Here is a 22,085-nt window from a genome sequence, read left to right as displayed (position 1 = left end):
AGGTCTAGTGGTGATGTACTTCCTCAGCTTCTGTTTATCTTAGAGTGTTTCGCCCTCTTTTTTTTTTTTTTTAAGTGTAGTCATTGTTTATTTTATTTTCACACCTTAAATCCAAAAGTGAATGACAGCATTGATTCTCCAACAGTATCTGCTATGACAGACACCAGACCTTCCATGCTAGAGGCTTTGGATTTAAATTAATGTATAATTTTAGAGTTACAACTTAGGTAGGCCCAGTGAAGTTAATTCCAAGTACTATAGTCAAGAAGGTTATGAAAATCACTTTTAGAGATGGAAAAATATTCCATGTTCATGGATAGGAAGGCTAACTGTCATTAAGATGTCAATTCTACCCAAACTCATCTACGGATTCAATGCAATCCCAATCAAAATTCCAACAAACTACTTGGCAGACTTGGAAAAGCTAGTAATCAAATTTATTTGGAAAGGGAAGATGCCTCAAATTGCTAAAAACACCCTAAAAAAGAAAAATGAAGTTGGAGGACTTATACTCCCTGACTTTGAAGCTTACTGTAAAGCCACAATAGTTAAAACAGCATGGTACTGGCACGAAGAAAGATACATCGATCAATGGAATTGAATTGAGAATTCAGAGATAGACAACCAGATCTCTGGCTGACTGATCTTTGATAAGGCCCCCAAAGCCACTGAACTGTGACATAACAGTCTTCTCAACAAATGGGGCTGGGAGAGTTGGATATCCATATCCGAAAGAATGAAAGAGGACCCCTACCTCACACCCTACACAAAAATTAATTCAAAGTGGATCAAAGACCTCAATATAAGAGACAGTACCATGAAACTCCTAGAAGATAATGTAGGGAGACATCTTCAAGACCTTGTATTAAGAGGTCACTTCCTAGACCTTACAACCAAAGCACAAGCAACAAAGGAAAAAAATAAATAAATGGGAAATCCTCAAGCTTAGAAGTTTCTGTACCTCAAAGGAATTTGTCAAAAAGTTGAAGAGGCAGCCAACTCAATGGGAAAAAATTTATGGAAAACATGTATCTGACAAAAGACTGCTATCTTGCATATATAAAGAAATCCTACAACTCAATGACAGTAGTACAGACAGCCCAATTATAAAATGGGCAAAAGATATGAAGAGAGAGTTCTCTGAAGGGGAAATACAAATGGCCAAAAAACACATGAAAAAATGTTCAGCTTCACTAGCTATTAGAGAGATGCAAATTAAGACTACAATGAGATACCATCTCACACCAATTAGAATGGCTGCCATTAAACAAACAGGAAACTACAAATGCTAGAGAGGATGTGGAGAAGTTGGAACTCTTATTCATTGTTGGTGGGACTGTTTAATGGTTCAGCCACTCTTGAAGACAGTCTGGCAGTTCCTTACAAACTAGATATAGAGTTACCCTTCAAACCAACAGTTGCACTTCTCGGTATATACACGGAAGATCCGAAAGCAGTGACATGAATGGATATATGTACGCCAATGTTCATGGCAGCAATATTCACAATTGCCAAGAGATGGAAACAACCGAAATATCCTTCAATAGATGAGTGGATAAATAAAATGTGGTATATACACACAATGGAATACTATGCAGCAGTAAGAAGGAACGATGTCGTGAAACATATGACAACTTAAAATGTGGTATATACACACAATGGAATACTATGCAGCAGTAAGAAGGAACGATGTCGTGAAACATATGACAACTTGGATGAACCTTGAAGACATAATGCTGAGGCGAATAAGCCAGGCACAAAAAGAGAAATATTATATGCTACCACTAATGTGAACATTGCTGGGGGAGAATGCATGGGGTGTTGGGCTTCCCCACCTCTGTGGTTGCTGATGTGCTCACAGACATTGGGGACTGGTGGTTTGATGGGCTGAGCCCTCAGTCACAAGACTTGCCCTTGGGAAAATTGTTACTGCAAAAGAGAGGCTAGGCCTGCTTATAATTGTGCCTAAGTGTCTCTTCCTGAATGCCTTTTTGTTGCTCAGATGTGGCCCTCTCTCTCTAGCTAAGCCAACTTGGCAGATGAAATCACTGCCCTCCCCACTACGTGGGATCTGACACTCAGGGGTATAAATACCCCTGGCAACATGGAATATGACTCCCAGGGAGGAATCTGGACCTGGTGTCGTGGGATAGAGAACATCTTCTTGACCTACAGGGGGATGTGAGATGAAATGAAATAAGTTTCAGTGGCTGAGAGATTCCAAAAGGAGCCGAGAGACCACTCTGGTGGGCACTCTTACACATAATATAGATAACCCTTTTTTAGGTTCTAATGAATTGGAATAGCTAGCAGTAAATACCTGAAACTATCAAACCACAACCCAGAACCCTTGAATCTTGAAGATGATTGTATAAAAATGTAGCTTATGAGGAGTGACAATGTGATTGGGAAAGCCATATGGACCACACTCCCCTTTGTCCAGTTTGTGGATGGATAAGTAGAAAAACGGGGGCAGAAAAAAAAAAAAGCACCCAGTGATCCTTTTTACTTTAATTGTTCTTTTTCGCTTTAATTTTGTGTGTGTGTGTGTGGTAATGAAGGTGTTCAAAAATTGATTTTGGTGATGGACGCACAGCTGTATGATGGTGGTGTGAACAATTGATTGTGTGCTTTGTATGACTGTATGGTGTGTGACTATATCTCAATAAAATTGAATTATAAAAAAAAAATCACTTTTGGAACCTAAACCAAGTACCTGAGATACATGGACACCCTGAACTAGTGCCAGCAACCTACAAAGGCCACAAATAAGATGATTTGAATAAAATTATCAAATGAGTGACTCATTTAGCACCCTTCCTGAAAGAATGTCCTATTCTTACTCTGGACCCTGTTTTGTTGCTGTATTTCAGCTTCTAGGTTCTTGGCCATGCTGCAAGAAAGAATTCAAGGGCAGCACAGCATAGAGTAAGCAGGCAGAAAATTTGTTAGGTACACATGTGAGAGGAACAGGCGGGCACTCTCACAAAGAAAAGAAAGGTCAGAGGCGAGAGGCCCCAGCAATGTGGGGCCATTTGCGTTTATAGATTAACTTTACTTACTCCCCCTCCCCTTTCCTTGTTCAGGGCTCTTTCCCCTCCTCTCCCTTCTCTCCAGGTTGGTGCCTGCCAGAATAGATAATGCATTTGGGTGGGTTGGTTGGCACTGAGTGTTTCCCGTTAAGTGGGTAGCCCCCAGCCTGGGTGTCTGTCCAGGACAGGCCCTCCTGACTTTGATTAACCATCCTTGCTCAAGGGCTCCTTCTTGGTTTCTTCTATCCCCTCTCTCCCTGTTCTAGTCTGCCTCAACTTCCCCCTCAGAGTTCTCTCCCCTTTATCTTAAGGATTGCTGAGGGATGGGTGTCTGTCTTCTGTAGCTGTTTCTTGCTAGTTGGGGGGGTGTAGGCCCTGCCTGATGGAGTGTAGAACTTTCTGGCTATTTCATTTAAGTTGAGAGGGGAGTCTCCCTCATTTTTGAAAGAGTGTCTCACCATGTGTAATATTCTTGGCAGTTGTTTTCCTGTAGCACTTTCAGTATTTCAGCCCACTGCCTTCTTGCCTCCATGGTTTCTGATGAGAAATCAAACTCAGTCTAATTGGGACTCCCTTGTACATAGCACATTGCATGGTTCTCCTTGAGTTTGTATTTTGGGGGATTTGTTGGACTTCTTGTATGTGTATATTCATGTCTTCCATTGCGTTTGGGAAGTTCTCTGCCATTATTTCTTTGAATGTTTCTTCTGCCGTTATTTCCCTTTCTTCTCCCCTGGGACTCCATAATGTATATATTGGTACATTTGATGGTATCCCACATGTCTCTTAGGCTACTACACTTTTTTCCATTCTTTGTTTTTTCCACTTTTCAGTCTGAGTCAGTTCCATTTTCTTATCTTTGAGTTCACTGATTCTTTCTTCTGCCCAGCTCCAAACTACTGTTGAAACCCTCTAGGGAATTTTTCATTTCAGGTATTGTCGTCTTCAACTCCAGTAGTTCTGTTTGATTCCTTTGTAAAATTTCTCTCTTTATTGAGATTCTCATATTGTTCATTCGTTGTTTTCTTAATATCCATTAGTTCATCTCCCTGAGCATATTGAGGATCACTTTGTTTTTTAAGTCTTTGACTAGTATATCCAATGTCTGATCCTCTTCACTGAAAATTTCTAGATTTTTTTCTGTTCCTTTTAATGAGCCATTATTTCTTGTTTCTTTTTGTGTTTGTGCATGTGTGTGATATCTTGTTGCAAACTGTGTATTTTAATATTTTAAAGTGTTAGCTCTAGGATTTAGTCTCTATGCTGTTTTTTCCTTAAGTTTGTATCCAGATAGCAACGTAGCAGAGATTTCGATCTTAAGTGCCAGGAGCTAACAAAAACAAACAAACCTATGCAAAAAGCACTTTTACAGTCATTGCAATTGGTCCTCTTTTGACTTGTGTGCTCCTTCAGATGTAGCCCTCCTATCAGGAAGGTTAGCCCAAGGCAAATGTGACATGCAGGGTCCTCTCCATATTTTCTAAGCCTTTGTCTTGTCCTAGCCTTGTGCTTGCTCTTGGCCTTAGGAATTCCCTAGTTTACAGAAACTCATATTCACCCTTTACTACTCCCTATGAAATAGACTTTCTCCCCCTTAAGTTACTGTATGACTTAAAGCAGGTAATCCTTTGCACTAGGATGCTTCAATTTAATTGTATCTTACATTGCTTTAGCAGTCTTCAAGCTGCTTCTGCCTGCAGGGCAAGTTCTGGGAGAGCAAGCCAGAGAAATGTTTTGGTTCAGTCTTTCAGGCTGCCATCTCATAGATTGGTGCTGACATACAGGCACCCCAGTATGCACATAGGGGTGACTCTGCTCCCTCTGAAACAGAACCAGGACCTATAATGGGAGTGCAGGCTCTGCACTGCCCTTGGGAGGGTATGGTTAGAGGTGCCATCAGGGCACCACAAGCTTTTCCTACGTTTTTAAAAACTTTTCTTCATTTGGCATTTGCCCAATTACTGCAACCCTTTAACAGCTTTCCTGAGTTCTGAGGAAGATATTTGCACCTGTTTTTGTTAATTGTTCGTAGATTTAGTGGGGAATGGCATCCTGGAGCATCTTTTGTGCCATCTTAGTCGACCAGACTATGATAATGTTTTGCAATTCATCCATATTGTATTGTTGCATATGTCAGTAGTTCCTTATTTTTTTGTTGCTGAAAAGTATTCCATTGTATGAATATACCAGAGTTTGTTTAGCCATTCTTCTGTTTATGGACACCTGCACTGTTCCCAATTTTTAGTTATTATGAATAGAGCTGCTAAACATTCTTTTGCAAGTATTTTTGTAGATACACACTCTCTTGGGTAAAAAAAAAAAATGCATAAGAAAAAATTCTCAGTCATAGGGTAGGAATATGTTTTATAAGAAACTGATAGTTTTTTTACAAAGTGGTTGCACCATTTTATATTCCCATCAACGATGTCTGAGAGTTTCGGAAGTTCTACATTTTTACCAACATTTGGTGAGAACCTTTCGTGTGCTTATTGCCCATTTATATATTTTCCTTTGTAAAGTCACTGTTCAAGCTTTTTGCCCACTTTTAAAAACTGAGCTATTAATCTTTTTGTTGCTGAGTTGTGGGAGTTCTTTATATATTCTAAATACTGATTCTTAAATCAAATATATGTTTTGCAAATATTTTCTCCCAGATTATGTCTTGTTTATTTAAAGAACTGAAGTGTTTAGTTTAGTTTTGTTTTTTCTGAGGGGGTGCTTATATAGGACAAATGTAAGAGGAAGTGAGGCAGTGTTCTGATTGGCTGATGATAAGTTTCTATTTTATATAGTTTTACAGAGTGTAAATGTAATGTACAGAAGATATACATTGATTAGTATGTTAAATTTACCCATTCAGATAAGCTATGAAGTGTTTTAGTTTTGATGAAGTTGAAGTTGTCTGTGTCTTTTTTAAGGGATATTACTTCCTGTGCCCTGTCAAATAATCTTTTTTCTATGTCCAAGCCACAAAGGTATTCTCTGATGTTTTTTAATAGCAGGTTATAGTTTTTTACATTTAGGTCTATGATCCACCTTCATTTGATGTTTGTGTATGGTGTTAGATACGGGTAATCGTTCATTTTTCATCTGAATAGCCACTTTTTCGAGCAACATTTGTGGAAAAACTTTCCCCCATTGGATTGATTTGATGTCTTTGTCAAAAAAAGAAAAAAAAATCACATGACTGCATAAGTATGAGTCTCTTTCTGTGCTTTCTGTTCTGTTGCACTGATTTATTTATCATCCTAATGCTAGGACTGCACTGTCTTTACTACTTTACCTTTATGGTAAGTATTGAAGCCAGGTGGTGTAAGTCCTCCAATTTTATTCTCCTTTTTCAAGACTGGATACCATAGGTCCTCTGTATTCCTCTCTGCATTTTAGAATCATCTTTCCAATTTCTACCAAAAAAGACTACTGGAATTTTGATTGAGATATCATGAAATCAATAGGTCAATTTGGGGAGAATTGATATCTTATAAATATTTAATCTCTCAATCCATGAACATGGTATATCTCAGTTATGTTCTCTCAGTAGTAGTTTGTACTTTCCAGAGTGATGATCTTATTGATGTCTTTTGTTAAGTTTAATGTTATTTGATGCTCTTGTAACAGTAATTTTTAAAATTCACTTTGACAAGAGATGACAGTATGATTGTGAAAACCTTGTGGATCACACTCCCTTTATCCAGGGTATGGATGGATGAGTAGAAAAATGGGGACAAAAACTAAATGAAAAATAGGGTGAGATGAGGGGATGATTAGGATGTTCTTTTTTACTCTTATTTTTTGCTCTTATTGTTATCCTTTCTGGTATAAGGAAAATGGTCAAAAATAGATTGGGGTGATGAATGCACAACTATATGATGGTACTATGAACAGTTGATTATACACCATGGATGATTGTATGGTATGTGAATATATCTCAGTAAAACTGAATTTAATTATAAAAAAATTTACTTTGAAATTATTCATTGCTAGAATATAGAAATTCATTAATTTTTATATGTTGGCCTGATATCCTATGACCTTATTAAATTCAATTGTTGTTCTAGGAACTTTTTTTGTAGATTCCTTAGGATTTTCTACAAAGATGATCATGATGTCATTGAATAACAACAGTTTTACTTTTTACTTTTCATTATGTATGCCTTTATTTGTATTTCCTGCCTAATTGCCTTGGCTAAGACCTTCCACACAGTGTTGACTTTAAGTGATGAAGCGGGTATCCTTGCCTTATTGATTAGTCTTTTACCATTAAGTATAAAGTCAGCTGTAGGGTTTTTGTCTGTATACTTTATTAGGTTGAGGAAGTTCCCTTTTATTCTTATTTTGCTGAGGGTTTTTACCAGAAATGAATGCTGGGTTTTGTCAGAAGCCTACTTTGCATCTATGGAGGTGATCATATGATTTATTTTTAAGTCTGTTAATATGGTGAATTACCTTGATTGATTTTCAAATATTTAACCAACATTGCATTCCTGAGATAAATATCAATTGGTCACGAAGTACCATCCTTTGTACATATTGCTCAGTATGATTTATTAATATTTTGTTAAGGAGGTTTATGTCTGTATTTACAGAGAATAGTGCCCTATAGTTTTCTTGTTGATATCTTTGTCTCATTTTGCTATCAGGGTAATACTGGCCTCATAAAAGGAGTTGGGAAGTGTTCTCCCTTCTATTTTCTGAGTTTATGTAGGATTACTATTATTTCTTTCTTAAATGTTGGATAGAATTCGCCATTGTGAGCAATCATGGCTTGGAATTTTCTTTGTTGGAATTTTTTAATTTATGAATTCGGTGTCTCTACTTGATACAGAGCAATATAATTTTTCTATTTCTTCTTGGGCTAGGTTTGGTAATTTGTATCTGTCAATGAATGAATCGGTTTCATCTAAGTTGTCAAATTTGTTCACATAAAGTTGTTTATAATTATTATCTTTTAGTCCTGGGGTCCCATTTCCCTTCAGCCTGAAGGATTTCCTTTAATATTTCTTGTAGTGCAGGATTTTAGTCAAACAATCTCTTGGATTTTGTTTGTCTGGAGAAAAAAAAAGTACTTGAAGGATATTTTCGTTGGATTTGAATTTCAAAGTCAACCTTTTTTTTTCCTCTCAATTTTAAAAAATATTGTTCTGTCTTCTTGCTTACATTATTTCTGATGAGAAGTCAGCAGTTATTTTTATTATTAATTCCCTGTATATAATGTGCCATTTTCTTCTTACTGCTTTCAAGATTTTCTCTTTATCTTTGGTTTCCAGCAGTTTGTGATGTGATATACCTATGTGTGATTTTCTTTGTATTTCTCCTACTGAGGTTTTATTGAGTTTCTCAAATACACAAATTTGTATCTTTCACCATATTGGGAGAAATTTTGGACTTAATTTCTTCAAATATTATTTCTGCCCCATTCTCTCTCCTCTCTCAGATTTTAAGTACACATATGTTAAAATCCTTGATATTGTCCCACAGATTACCAATGCTCTATTTTATTTTTGTTTTGTTTTGTTTTTCAGTGATTGTTTTCTCTCTTTTCCAGATTGAGTATTTTCTATTGATTTTTATTGATTTGTCATCAGGTTTGCTGACCCTTGTCAGCTCCAGTCCACTATCGTGTTTATTCAGTTATCATTTTTTTCTATTGTATTTTTCACTTCCAAATTTTCTGGTATAGTTTTTATTTCTCTTCTGAGATTTCCTGTTTGTATATCACAAGCATATTTTTGTTTTCACCCTCCAGGATATACTGGCTGTCTTAAAACTCTAATCTGCTAATTCTAAAATCTCTTCATCTCAGGGTTGGTCTCCACTAACTGCCGTTTGTCTTGGGCATGGGTTACGTATTCCTTTTCTTGGTTTGTATAGTAACTTTGGGTTGTATTGTGGACATTGTGGATGATCCATCATTGAGACTCTGTAGATTTTTTTTGTTCCTCTGAAGAGTATTGAATTTTGTTTTTTTTGTTTGGTTTTGCGAGTAGATAACTTGAGATGTAGAATCTAAACTCTGTCTTCCCTGTTTTGGGAAGCAGCTGAAATCTCTGTTCTTTCAATTTTAGCTGGATTGCTTGGTGTCTGCTATGCATGTGCATGTTTCAGGGATCAACCAGAGATTTGGGCAAAATTTACACACAGAATTTGTGGTTCTCCCTCTTTGATTCTCTCCTTTTTTTGGATTTCCCCCCTTCACTTTCTGTTTTAACCTCAAACTCTGTCCTCTGGTTCTTCAAGCCAGCAAGACTGCCAATTCTGTCCATGTTTTAGCCACCCCATTTAGCTCCAACTGTGTAAAACACAGGAAAGTTAACATGTGGTTCCCTGGTTCCAAATATCTACTCCCTCTCTCCTCCTCCCTCACTCCTCAGTTTTCTGCCTGGTTTTGATTGCTCTCCATTGTTTTTAAGTAGTTTTTTGTTGTTGTTGTTTTAAATATCTTGTCCAAAGTGTATACAGTACTTGTTATCTGCAGGAGAGTTATTCCAGTAGAACTACTTGGCCAGAATCAGAGGTAGAATGTTCTATTTTCTTTTCTTTGATTTCCACATTTATTTTAACTCCTCTGACGTAGTTAACTTCACAGAAGATTTTATGAATGATTAGAGATGTCATTTAATCCCCTCATTTTGCAAATAAGAAAACTGAGGCCTTGATTTTTTTCCTGGTTCACATTTACCACAGTTAGCTATTGTAGAATCAGAATTATATAAATCTCTGTATTCAACTATGTAAAAAGAAAGACCTGTTTGGCTACTGGGAATAGTTACCATTTCATTTTCTAATTTATTATGGTATCACATCAGAGCTGATTTTTAAGGCCACTCAGTAAAATAATCATTTTAGTTGCAGTGTTACAACCAAGTCTTACTGGTATTTCAGTAATAAATGTCCTTCAATTCTTATTCTGGCTTTAATCTGAATTCTGTGTGGTAGCTGACTGTATCACAGTGGGATGTAGTGAGATCTAGAAAAAGTAGGAACTTTTTTAAATGTTGGCTCATAGCCAACAAAAAAAGAAAGTGGAGGACTTAAAAGACCTCTTGAGACAGACACGCAGAGTGTCAGGGGAGCATGGAAGGGAAGGAACACTAACAGCAGGACTGGGGAGCATTCTTGGAGGATAGTGGTGTTTGAGCAAGAAGAGATGGGGCGGGAGGGTGTTCTAAATACAGCATCAACAATGACACCAAAATGGGAAATACAGGGTATGTTTGGGCTGATAAGCCATCTGATTATGGGACAGTGGCTATAGGGGAGAATACATATGATAGAATTCATTAATGGAAACCTGTGTTGTCTTTGCAGCTTGACTGCCTAGTGGTCAGTAGGCCAGCAAAGCACAAAGGGACCCAGGTGGTAGAGGATCCTGGATGCTGTGCCAGGGAGTCTGATTTTAGGTTTGCAGTGGGGAGCCATGCGGGTTTTGAGCCAAGAATAACTTGATAAATCTTTGCTTGAGAAGACTTTGGAAACATTGTAAGAAATGAATTTGAAAGGGAAGGGAGACTGGAGAGGCAGAAGGAGAGGGAGCAAGAGACTAACTAACTTGGTTCGTGTTCTAAGAGTCTAGGGGCAATGCAGTGAGGGTCCAAAGTAGCAGTGGGTGAGAAAATAGCTGGACTGGTGGCAGATAGGAGTAAAGTGACTAGGACCTGGTGGCTTTTGGAAGAAGCCTGTAGGAGGCAGTCATTAAATGTTGGTGGAATATTGGTTAAATGAGGGGATGAGCAACTGAGGGAGCAAGGGCTTGGGCTGTGAAGAATGAAAAAGAGCAGACTGGAAAGAAATTTAAGTTTTATCAAATGAGAGATTTTGTTAGTGGGCCAAGACAGCCTCTTCCTTATAGGTTGATAATATATTGATTAGTCATGTGTGAGTAACATACTTCAGTCTCTAGGTCACATCACAGTGGGTATTAGAACATATTTTTCAGGGAAATTTACTTTTCCTTATTTGCTATAAATCATTTTGCTCAGATTTCTTCAGTAATTTTTTTAACTTTTAATTTGGAAATAATTTCAAACTTTAAAAGTCACAGAAATATTACAAAGAACACTGTAATGCCCTATGTCAATATTCATCTGTTGTTAGTATTTTGCCCCATTTACTTTATGCTTTGTACTCATCATGTGTTCTCTTTCTCCCTCCCACTGTTATACACACACACACACACACACACACACACACACACTTTTTCCCTCTCTCTCACACACACACACACTCTCACACATACACATTTATTTTTTTCTGAACCATTTGAGAGGAAGTTACGTTCATCATTGCCCTTTCTCCCTAAATACTCTAGTGTGTATTTCCTAAAAATAAGGATATTCTCCTCCATAACTATAGTATAATCATCAACCTCAGAAATTTAACATTGATATAATACTTTTATCTTATCTACTGTTCATATATCAATTTTATTTGACCCAATAATGATCTTTATAGCATTTTTCCCTCCAATATAGGATCCAATCTATGATGATGTTTTCTATCTAGTTTTTGTGTCTCTTTAGTCTTTTGTACAACAGTGACATTTTTTTTAAGAATATAGCCCCCCTTTTTTTTTATTAAATTCAGTTTTATTGAAATACATTCACACACCATACAATCATCCATGATATACAATCCACTGTCCACAGTATGATAACATAGTTATGCGTTCATCACCACAATCTATCTCTGAACATTTTCCTTACATCAGAAAGAACCAGAACAAGAATAAAAAATAAAAGTGAAAAAAGAACACCCAAATCATCCCCCCATCCCACCCCATTTGTCCTTTAGTTTTTATCCCCATTCCTCCACTCATCCATACACTAGATAAAGGCCCCCCCCCCTTTTTTTAATTGGATGTTCCCCATTTGGGTTTGTCTGATGTTTTTTCATGATTAGATTTAGCTTGTACAGTCCTGACCAAAATACTACGTAAGTGATGTTGTATCCTTCTTAGGGTGTCAATCTGTAGAAAGATGATTTAAGATCTTGCAGACGTCCTACTTTTCATCAAAATATCTCCCCAGATTTAGCATCTCTTGATGATTTTTGCTTCAACCATTCTTTACTGTGATGATTGCAAAGTGATGATTTTGCCACTCCATCTCTCTCTCCACCTTTACATTTCATTCAGGAGTAAGAGTTCTCCTTTCTACTCCATTCATTCATTCGTCTATTACGTGTTGATACAGAGTCATGGATTCCTATTTTTTTCCATGGTTTAGAATTTTTTTACTGCCCCTTAATTATTTTGGTGCTTGAGTTATCCCAGATGTGGCCAGTGAGGGCTCTTTCAAGCTGGTTCCTATTCCTTGTGCCACACCCCATCATTTTTTTAGGGTTCCTTACTTTCTGGTATAAGAGGATGTTCCAGGCTCATTTTGTATCTTCTCTACCCCATCCCTAGAATCAGCCACTTGTTCAAGAAGCCCCCAGTTCCTTTTAAAATTGGGGTAGTAAAAACTAATATCTGATACATATATGAAATAGAAAATGCACCATTTTAAAATTGGTGCATCTGGATATCTGGGCAATTAGGGGCATGTTGGAGTTTTCTGTATGGAGTTTGTATTGTATTGTACCTGTTTTCTAAGTTTGAAAGTATTTCAAAATAAAAAGCTAAAAAAGGCAGAGATTGGCAGAATGGATTTAAAAAAACAAAAAACCAAGACCTGGGTATTAGATGTACTCCTTGCTACTGGGGTCTCTTTGTGTCTTGGTCCTTTCAGCAGACAAAGCCAAGAATTATATACATGGATATTCGTGTGTATGTATCATACATGTGTATGTACACACATATATGCATAAGTATACGCATAAACACACACACATAAACACATAAATATTTTAGAAATCATTAGCTCAAATCCTGTGTCTAATTCCAATCCATCCCCACAGGGTTTCTTCTTTGCTTTCCCCCATTCCAGTATTTGTATGTTTTTCTTCCCACATCAACCCATTTACTCATTTACTCAGTACTATAATACATCTAAGTATTTTCAGAACTGCCTCACTCACTTACAGAAGCAAACCTACAAAAAAGAGTTCAGAATTTGCATTTCTCCCCACATTCCACTCAAGGTGAGAAATACCAGATTGATAAATTGTTCTTTTGCATTTGGCTTTTTTCACTCTTCACTGGAAATCATTCCATATCAGTTCATAGAGAAGTTAATTTTCCTTTGTAACTGCATAGTATTTGATTGAGTGTATGTACCATAGTTTATTCAACCACTTTTCTATGCTTAGACATTTAGGCACTGCCCAGCATTTTGTAATTGCAAATAATGCTGCAGTTAATGACCTGGTACCTGTGTATTTTTGCATTGTTGGAGGTGTAATGGCTAAATTGCCAATTTAGAACTGGGATTGCAAGGTCAAAGGGTAAGTGCATATATAGTCTTGTTAGATACTGCCAGATTCTCCTCCATAAGGTCTGTGCCATTTTGCATTTTCACCAGCAATGTATGTGTGTGTCCATTTTCCCAGTCTCACCAACAGAACATATTTTGAGGCTGTTGGGTTTTTGCAATCTAATGGGTAAGGAATGGTATTTCAGTATTGTTTTATTTTGCGTTCTGAGTGGAGTTGAACATCTTTTCATATTTGTGTGTGTGTGTGTGTGTGTGTGTGTGTGTGTGTGTATAGTGAGTTGTTTATTCATAGCTTTGTGCCCATTTTTCTACTGGGTTTTGGTCTTTTCCCCCCCCTCAACTTTGAGTTATTTGATGTAAGGATATTAACCCTTTATCTGTGATATACATTGCACATATTTTTCTCTTGGCTTGTTATTTGTCTTTTGACTTTGCTCATGTTATTTTTTGCCATGCAAAAGACTTTTATTTTTATGAAGTCAGTTTACAAATCCTTTATTGCATCTGGATTCTGGGTCATAGTTAAAAGCTTTTCTCTACACCTAGATTTTAGAGGAATTCACTCAAGTTTTCATTTAGTACTTGTATAATTTAATGTTTTACATTTAGATCTCTGATCATTTGGAGTTTATTCTTTTGTATGGTGTGAGGAATGAGTCGAATTTTATCCCTTTTTAGTTATCTCAGCACCAATTTTTTACAGTCTATCTTTGCCCCCAGTAATTTGAGATACCACCTTTGTTATACACTGGACTTCTGTATGTCTATTTCTGGACTTTATATTTTTTGAAGTATTTTTAATACCAGTGGTTCCAGCTGAGTTTTCATTGAACATTCATGTCTCAGAGGGTACCAGCTTCCAAGAGTTACAAAACAGAGGAATTTTTAAGTCCCCTTTTGTGATGAAATGATAGGTCCTTATAATTTTCTTAGTTACGCTTTCTGAATTTTGCAAATTTTCTGAAATCAGCCAATTTTTTTTTAATTTAAAAAAACAAAAACCCTTTTAAAGGTATTGTTCTGGTTTGCTTATGCTGCTGTTATGCAAAATACCAGAAATGGATCAGCTTTTATAAAGGGGGTTTATTAGGCTACAAAGTTACTGTTCAAAGGCCATAAAAGCGTCCAAACTGTAGCATCAATAAGAATATACCTTCACTTAAGAACAGCCAGTGGCGTCTGGTGTACTTGTCAGCTGGAAAGGCACATGGCTGGCACCTGCTGTTCCTTTGCTCCCAGGTTGTGTTTCAAAATGGCTTTCTCCAAAATGTCTCTGGGCTTGTCTCTCTTAGCTCCGCCAGAGCAAACTCTGGGCTAGCATCTCAAAACGTCTCTAAGCATCTAATTTCAATGGCCGTCTCAAAAATGTCTCTCTCAGCTCCTCTTGGGGGTTTTTGTTATCTCTCTTAGCTTCTCCGGAGCAAACTCTGGACTAGCATCTCAAAGCATCAGCAAGCATCTGGGTCTCCTGGCTTAGCATATCCCACGGCATTTTCATCATCTCTGCTTTCTGTGAGCTCCTTCTAGAGGATCCCAGTGATTTAATTAAGACCTGCCCTGAATGGGCGGGACCCATAGCTCCATGGAGATAATGTAATCAAAGGTCCAGCCCACAGTTGATTGGGTCAAATCTCCATGGAAACTTCTAATAAAGAGGTCACACCCTAATCAGAAAGATTAATAACTCTGCCCCTACAAGATTGCATTAAGAATTTGGCTTTTCATAATACCAAACCTGCACAGGTGTTATCAGGTTTTAAACAATAAACTTCAGCATCAATTTTTAACAACTCTCCAAAAAATACTGTTACCATTTGTCTTAATTTCCTGGCTGCTAAAACAAATACAGAATGGGTTGGCTTGAACAGCGGGGATTTATTAACTCCTGATTTTGAGGCTAAGCGAGGTCCCAAATTGAGGTATCAGCAAGGCGATACTTTCTCCCCAAGACTGTGGCATCTCATCCTTGGCTTTTCTGTCACATGGCAGTGCTCACGGTGATGTCTTCTCCTTTCTCCTCCAGGTTCTGTTGACTTCTGGCTCCTTGCTTTTCCCATGGCTGCCTCTCTCATGTCCAGTGTCCTTTGCTTCCAAGGACTTATCCATGTTGTATTAAGGCCCACCCTCATTCAGTGTGGGCACACCTTAACTTGTCACATCTTCAAAGATCCTGGTTCCAAATGAGTTCCCACCCATAGGACCAGGGGTTGAGACCTGAGCCTGCTTTTTCTGGGGGACATGATTCAATCCCCAACACCATTGAGGTCCTCCCTTTTCTTCATGTCCCCTCAATAAAAGATAAATTTCAAAAAGTAGCGTATGATAGATGTGAAAAATAGGGAAAATGGAAGGCCAGACAGGCAGTCTTTAGAGGCCAAGTACCCCAAGCCCTGTTCTGTTTCCTGTGGCATCTAAGAACCACCAGGGAAGAAGATGATTCTTTTCCCTCCGCACATGAGTGAGCTGTAAAGTGCAGAGAAGATGTGAGTGCAGGAGTAACATGGAGGAGCTTGAACAATTGAGTAACCAGAGTTTTTTATGTAACATTTTAAAGTGTTCGTTTCTCAGGGAAGCCTAATGGGATTGTGTTCATGTTCGTTCCTTCCCTCCCTACCCCACCCTCTCTATGTCCTTCTCTCTTAAATGACCTCCCTTAAATGGAAAACCTTGACTTTTTTATGCTTTTCGTAACTTGGAAGCTATAACAAAAAAAAAATCTATTTATAATTTAGACAACCCTTTTTAGGTTCTGATGAATTGGGGTAGCTGGTGGTAGATACCTGAAAGTATCAAACTACAACCCAGAACCCATGAATCTCGAAGACAATTGTATGAAAATGTAGCTTATGAGGGGGGACAACGGGATTGGGAAAGCCATAAGGACCTCACTCCCCTTTGTCTAGTTTATGGATGGATGATTAGAAAAATACAGGACAGAAACAAACAAACAAACAAAGGCACCCAGTGTTCTTTTTTACTTTAATTGCTCTTTTTCACTTTAATTATTATTCTTGTTATTTTTGTGTGTGTGCTAATGAAGGTGTCAGGGATTGGTTTAGGTGATGAATGTACAACTATGTAATGGTACTGTGAACAATCGAATGTACGATTTGTTTTGTATGACTGCGTGGTATGTGAATATATCTCAATAAAATGAAGATTTGGAAAAAAAAAAAGAACCGTTTAGAGGAGACAGGACTTACACTGCTTTTATCAAGTTACATTTCAGGGAACACATTTTCTTAAGGAAAAATTAGGACACAAAATCTGACTTGTTAATTCACCCATGTCAAATTCTATAAAGCTTTCAAAATGAAACCAGGTTTAATTACCAATTTAACAAGTCACCTTTTTGGAAAAGAAGAGAATTGCATGAAGGTGGGACATGCTGTAACTGTATTCAGACACGTGCGCAGCCTGATCACTGACCATTCAAGGAGGCTCTGTCCTGCTGTGCAGCCATTAATAGGCTGCTAACCAATCATGAATGTAATAATGCCATTTTCTGACTTGATGTAATCAAAACTACTACTTTGTTATGGTAGCTCTACCCAAAAGGAGACCAAGACTTTTCTTGTAGAATTTGTTTTTAAGAGCAGCTTAGATTTGTCTTTATCTGTACACTTGTCTATGTCTATATGCTTGTCATGGGTAAACTTTTAGACTTCAGTTCATAATCAGGTCTTTAACTTCACACACAGACAGCAGCTGCCAGTATTGCTGATCCCTAGTTAAGTGTTAATAGAATTAAGAGTATTAAAATATTTTTATAGACTAGTCTTCCTGTTACTCTTAACACCTTTCATGTTGTTCCACTTTTTACATTTCAGTTTTACAGGCACTGGCACAGGAGGAAAGAGAAATCTGAGTCCCAGTCAAGCAGAAGCTGTATTGGAGGACAGAGAGTCAGAGGAAATTTCAGACACCGAGCTTGAGAAGACAGATTCCTGTGCAGAATCCCTCTCAGAAGGGAGGAAAAAGGCCAAGAAATTAAAAAGAATGAAGAAAGAGTTTTCTCCAGCAGGTTGGTATTGAATCTTGCTAAAAGTTCGGGGGCTACATATTCTTTAAATGTTCTAGAAGCTTATAGTTTGGGAAAGAAATTACAGCAAGGCTTCGGTTGGTGCCAAAGCCCATGTAGTCTTCCCCGGGACCAGATGTTTCTAGGATCTGTTTACTTGGAGCATATAAAGCTCAGCATGGGATCCCTAAAAAGCCCTGCCCGGCTCTGGAAGAGCAGCGCCTGCTGGGGAGCTCCCCGTTAAAGGTGCTTAGAGGGTTTTGGAAATCTCTCTCTTTGTGGTTTAGAGATTTTGCTTATGTGCTTAAAGTAGCTTAATATTAAAAATGTGCGTTTAAATTTTCACAGAAGCCTTCTCCTACACATGTTATTTTCAATAGCAGAGTTTTCACTGTTTCCCAGCAAAACTCCAGGCACCTAGAATTCTCTCATAAGTAGAATTATATATGGAGCAAAGGAAACAGGAAATTAACACATGTTGAGGGCCTACTATATTTTGAACACTGTACTAGGAGCTTTTTGTCTCTTTATTTCATTTCATTTTTACAGCAACTCTGATCTGGATTTATTATCCCTGTTATGGGGTGTGGATGCTGGGCTCACATAGGTTAAAGAACATGCAGGTCCCTGTCACTAATAAGAAGCAGAGCTGAAAGGGGAACCCAGGCTTTCCGGAAACAAAATCCCGTGTTCTCTGTTACCCAGATGTGCTAGAGAAAGTATGCAACCTAATACAGCCTTTAGCAACAGATCAAGCAGGGCCAGAGCACGCGGCGAGAGAGGCTTGTCGGTAAACATTTACGAAAGGCCCTTTCTCTGCTGCCAAGGGACAGCCGGCCATCCCGTGGTCAGGCAGCAGTAGTGATAATCTTCTAGTTACTGCTAACTCAGTGATTGAAGTGTCCAGCATGGCACTTAATGTTTTCCAGGAATTCTTTCATGTAAATCTTTGAGATGGTCATCACTGTCTTGACAGATCAGAAGACAGAGGCCTAAAGGGGTTACGTACTTGCTCAAGGTCATGCACCCCTTGAGTCTGTCCAACCAGAAAGCTGCTTTTAACCATGGTTGCATATCGTCTCCTCAGGATGAGATGTAATGTACACTGACAGAGATGTGACTCTTACTCTCCTTTATCTCACATCTTGACGATTGCCTTGGTTTACTGTTAACAGAACTAACAGTAAAATCAAAGCAAGGTAGGTAGTCAAGCAGTGGAACTTCATTCATGTCTTTTAATTAATTCCCTTTTCACATGTGGCCCATTCTGACTGTTCCATTGTCTGAATCTCATTGATATTAATGAAATCAAAGGAGCAGGAAGAATGTTGCATTTGCCTTTTATATGTTATGCTGAAACTCAGTCTTAAATCAAATGTAAGTGCTTGTTTGAAGCCTTGCTGATATTTTTAGCTATCTTCTTGAATCTGGGTATCTCCCTTTACTTGTCCTCTTCCCCTTTCCATAAATTAAGTTTTAGAAAAGTTTCTAATCTGTAGCATACCTAGTCTTCATCTCTGATGCCTTGTTATCACTGCAACATTGTACTTGCTCAACAAATATTAAATATGAAATGCTAGCATGACTTTTAGGGTCTAAGCATGATTGATTTGGCGGGGGAGGGGGTGGTCCCCTCTTGTATTCCTTGCCTTCATATCTCACTGTCTTTTGAATTTTTCAGTATATCTGTTACTTCTCAGGGACAAGCTTTTAGTTCTTTTTTTTTTTTTTCCTTCTGTATCAGCATAATCTTAAAGATACTAAATTAAACAGCTAATAATAGACTGCCTTAATAGATTAGCTCCTTTTATAGCTTTCATCATTCTAAGTGAAAACTTTCTGTAAGTTATTTAGGGTTTTGAATTTATAATACTTTAATTAAAATAGTTTTTTTTTCTCCTCCCATTGACAGTAAAGCTGTCACTGCCACAAGATTTGAGCTAAAAAAAAAATTGTAGATTTTGTACTTCTTTGTCAATGCTAAAAGAGAAAGAAAGCAAAAGAAACGTCTTGACAACTTTTAACTGTATCAGAGAACTTCAGAGAATTGAGCTTTCTTCTGGGTCACCATTCACAGAATAAGACCTGAGAATACAAGGACAGAAGTTTAATGGATTCTTTTAACCTAGTTTGTTTTAAACATTTAATCCTATTAGTGTCAGCAGGATGTAGGTCAAGATATCAGGTGCTGAACATGTTGAATCAGCCAATTTTGATTGCTTGGTTACTTCAGTAAAATCCTATAATGAGTGAAAGTACAAAGTTCAGATTCTAGTAAGGGTCTCTGTAAAGCTGTCGGAGGTATTCAGAGTGTACCAGGAGCTGGGAGGGCGTAGTTCTGATGTTCCAGGAACTGTATTACAGTATTTGGTAGAGTATGAGACAGTCCTGTGGAAAAAGGTTCTGGAACTCGGGGAGCATCTTGCCAGGTGCTCACACAATTCATTAGGTAAGGTGGGTGCCCTGCTCTGTCAGGAGGGCATGAAAGAATTTAAAGACCATGCTCCACCAGTGAGGAATCTTCTGTTTTTCCAAAGAGGAAGTAGTAAAACTAGGACTTTAGAATTGCTGCAAATTGCAGCAATTCTGGGACAGTTGATGCTCATTACATCCCACGCAAAAAAGTGTCATTTTTCTGTTATACATTTTGGTGTCTAAGATACTCTAAGTTAAGTACTAGACCCTTCCCAGATAACAAATGACCTAAATAAACAGCAAAGGAAATGGATCATTTATTGAGTTCATAGAACTGTTGAGCCAGGCATTGTGCTAGGAACATCCTTTATTATTTTGTTTGGCCCTTATAAAAACCCAATAAGGTGTAGGTATCATTGCTTCTACTTTATAGGGAAGAAACCGAGACTCAACAAGTTAAAAACTAGAGTTAAAGTATGTAGCTGGGATGTGGAAGAGCTGACTCCAAAGCTCATACATTGCATCACTCTGCCCCTGTATGAAATTTATCCAAACTTTAGAGGAAGCAAAGAATTCTTTACAAGGCTGAGTAGTTTTTATAGTTGGTCTAGATCAGAAACAGTTACCAACCTGGACTGTCATAACTTAAGAGTCATGTAATAAATATCCAAGTGACCATCCCCATCTCCCTTGGGGCATCTATTTTATGTAGTACATATTATGTACTCAGTAAATATTTTTCTATCCTATTTTCAGAAAGCAAATGTGTAGTTTAAGACCCCTCTCTTATATTTATTATGATTAGTGTTGTTTGGTAGTGCTATCTGCTTTTCCTCCAAGGAATTCAGGTACAGTTCTTGGTTGATACCTAAAGGAAAACAGTTCTGTGTGGCCTTTATGCTTCAATAAACTATCTATGGGATCAGTTTAATGGGTGGGTTCCAGTAAGCACACTTGTTCTCGCCGAATATGGTGAATAAGGTTCCAGGGGCCTGGAGAATCCCCAGCCTCGGCCTCACCTCCTCACATCTCCAGGAAATTGCAGGGCCAACACGATGTGGCCTGCTGCTGACTGGGCCGACCGTCTCAGAATACCGTTGGCCAGTGCAGAGATTCCATCAGCCTGCTGGCGAGGCTTTGTTTACCGAGGGGTGCCAAAAGACACGCTGAACTCTTCACGGTTATTTTTTGTTATGTAAATAGAGAAGTTGTTCCGTGTCTTTTTCCCCTTTACATTTAAAACACAACACCTTAGACCTTTAAATGTTTGCCAAGAACTGTGCATTTTATTGGAGTCTTGAAAAATCTGCTGAATTTTTCCATCTTAAACCCTAGGGTTGCAGTATAAAAATTTAGAATCCACTTAGTGCGGCATCTCCTCGTGCTGTTACAGGTCTCGTTAAAGTCAGAGACAAGCTGTGCAGTTGCTGCCGTTGCTCACCTGAGAGAGCAGGCTAAAGAAGTCCGTAGTCCCGCGGCCTCCCAGGGACCCTCTTAATTACTTTATTACAGCATGGTTTACAGCTTAAACCTGGCACACGAGTGTGTGCTGTGCTTGGGGGTAGTGTGCTAAAATACGCATTTGTGCCTTCTCCATCCGTTTCTCCTGGCAACTCTGGGCTCCCCATAAGCCATAAAGGGGGAGCTCTGCCACCTTCCTGTGGGAAGTCTGCCCCACCACCATGCTCTTTTGAGCTTTTTCTAGTTAAAAACTTTTGTATGGCACTCCAAAGGATCTTTCTTTATACTGAATTCAACTCTGTAGAATATGGTATGCTGACAAATTTCCAGTGTACCATAGTTTTTAAAATCTGTTCTGGTTTCACCTGGGGAAAGAGATGTACCTCTTAGTTTTTCTTTCAACTCTAGTTGAGTTCAAAGATAAGTAAGTAGAAACAATCAGCTTTTGTGTTTACTACTTCTTAATTTCTTCTTCTTCTGTTGTTGTTGTTGTTAAAATAATGTACTCACCATGAAAGTTTGTAAAATGCAGAAAAATATAAAGAGGAAATTTAATTCCACAGTCATAACACTTGCTACTCTGCTTATTGTTTTTACTTAGCCTGTCATTTTTCTACACAGTTGGCATCATACTGTATATGCAGTTTTGTATTCCGTTTTTCCCAATTTCAAAACTCTTGGTCCAACAATTTTAATGTAGTGTAATATTTCATATTAAAATTTTGTTGGGTTTTTTTTTACCAGCATCTTAATGTCTTTTGCAGGATCAGCTGCACTGAGATA

The 22,085-nt window shown here is 38.0% G+C and overlaps 1 protein-coding gene across 3 annotated transcripts in view; it reads left to right on the top strand.

The window, feature by feature from the left end:
• PARN (poly(A)-specific ribonuclease) overlaps positions 1–22,085 on the top strand; it is a 235,949-nt gene that overhangs the window by 188,246 nt on the left and 25,618 nt on the right. For all 3 annotated transcript variants that reach the window (XR_005213538.1, XM_037814217.1, XM_037814216.1), the window contains one exon: positions 17,236–17,429. Coding sequence is in view for 2 of the 3 variants with exons in the window: in XM_037814217.1 (XP_037670145.1) it covers positions 17,236–17,429 (194 nt within the window). In the remaining variant the exon portion in view is untranslated. The remainder of the gene's footprint in view (positions 1–17,235; positions 17,430–22,085) is intronic.

The sequence above is a fragment of the Choloepus didactylus genome, chromosome 21, assembly GCF_015220235.1.
Source record: "Choloepus didactylus isolate mChoDid1 chromosome 21, mChoDid1.pri, whole genome shotgun sequence".
Lineage (NCBI taxonomy): Eukaryota > Metazoa > Chordata > Mammalia > Pilosa > Megalonychidae > Choloepus > Choloepus didactylus.
The sequence above is the reverse complement of the archived record's forward strand: the minus strand, read 5'-3'. Positions and strand labels throughout refer to the sequence as shown.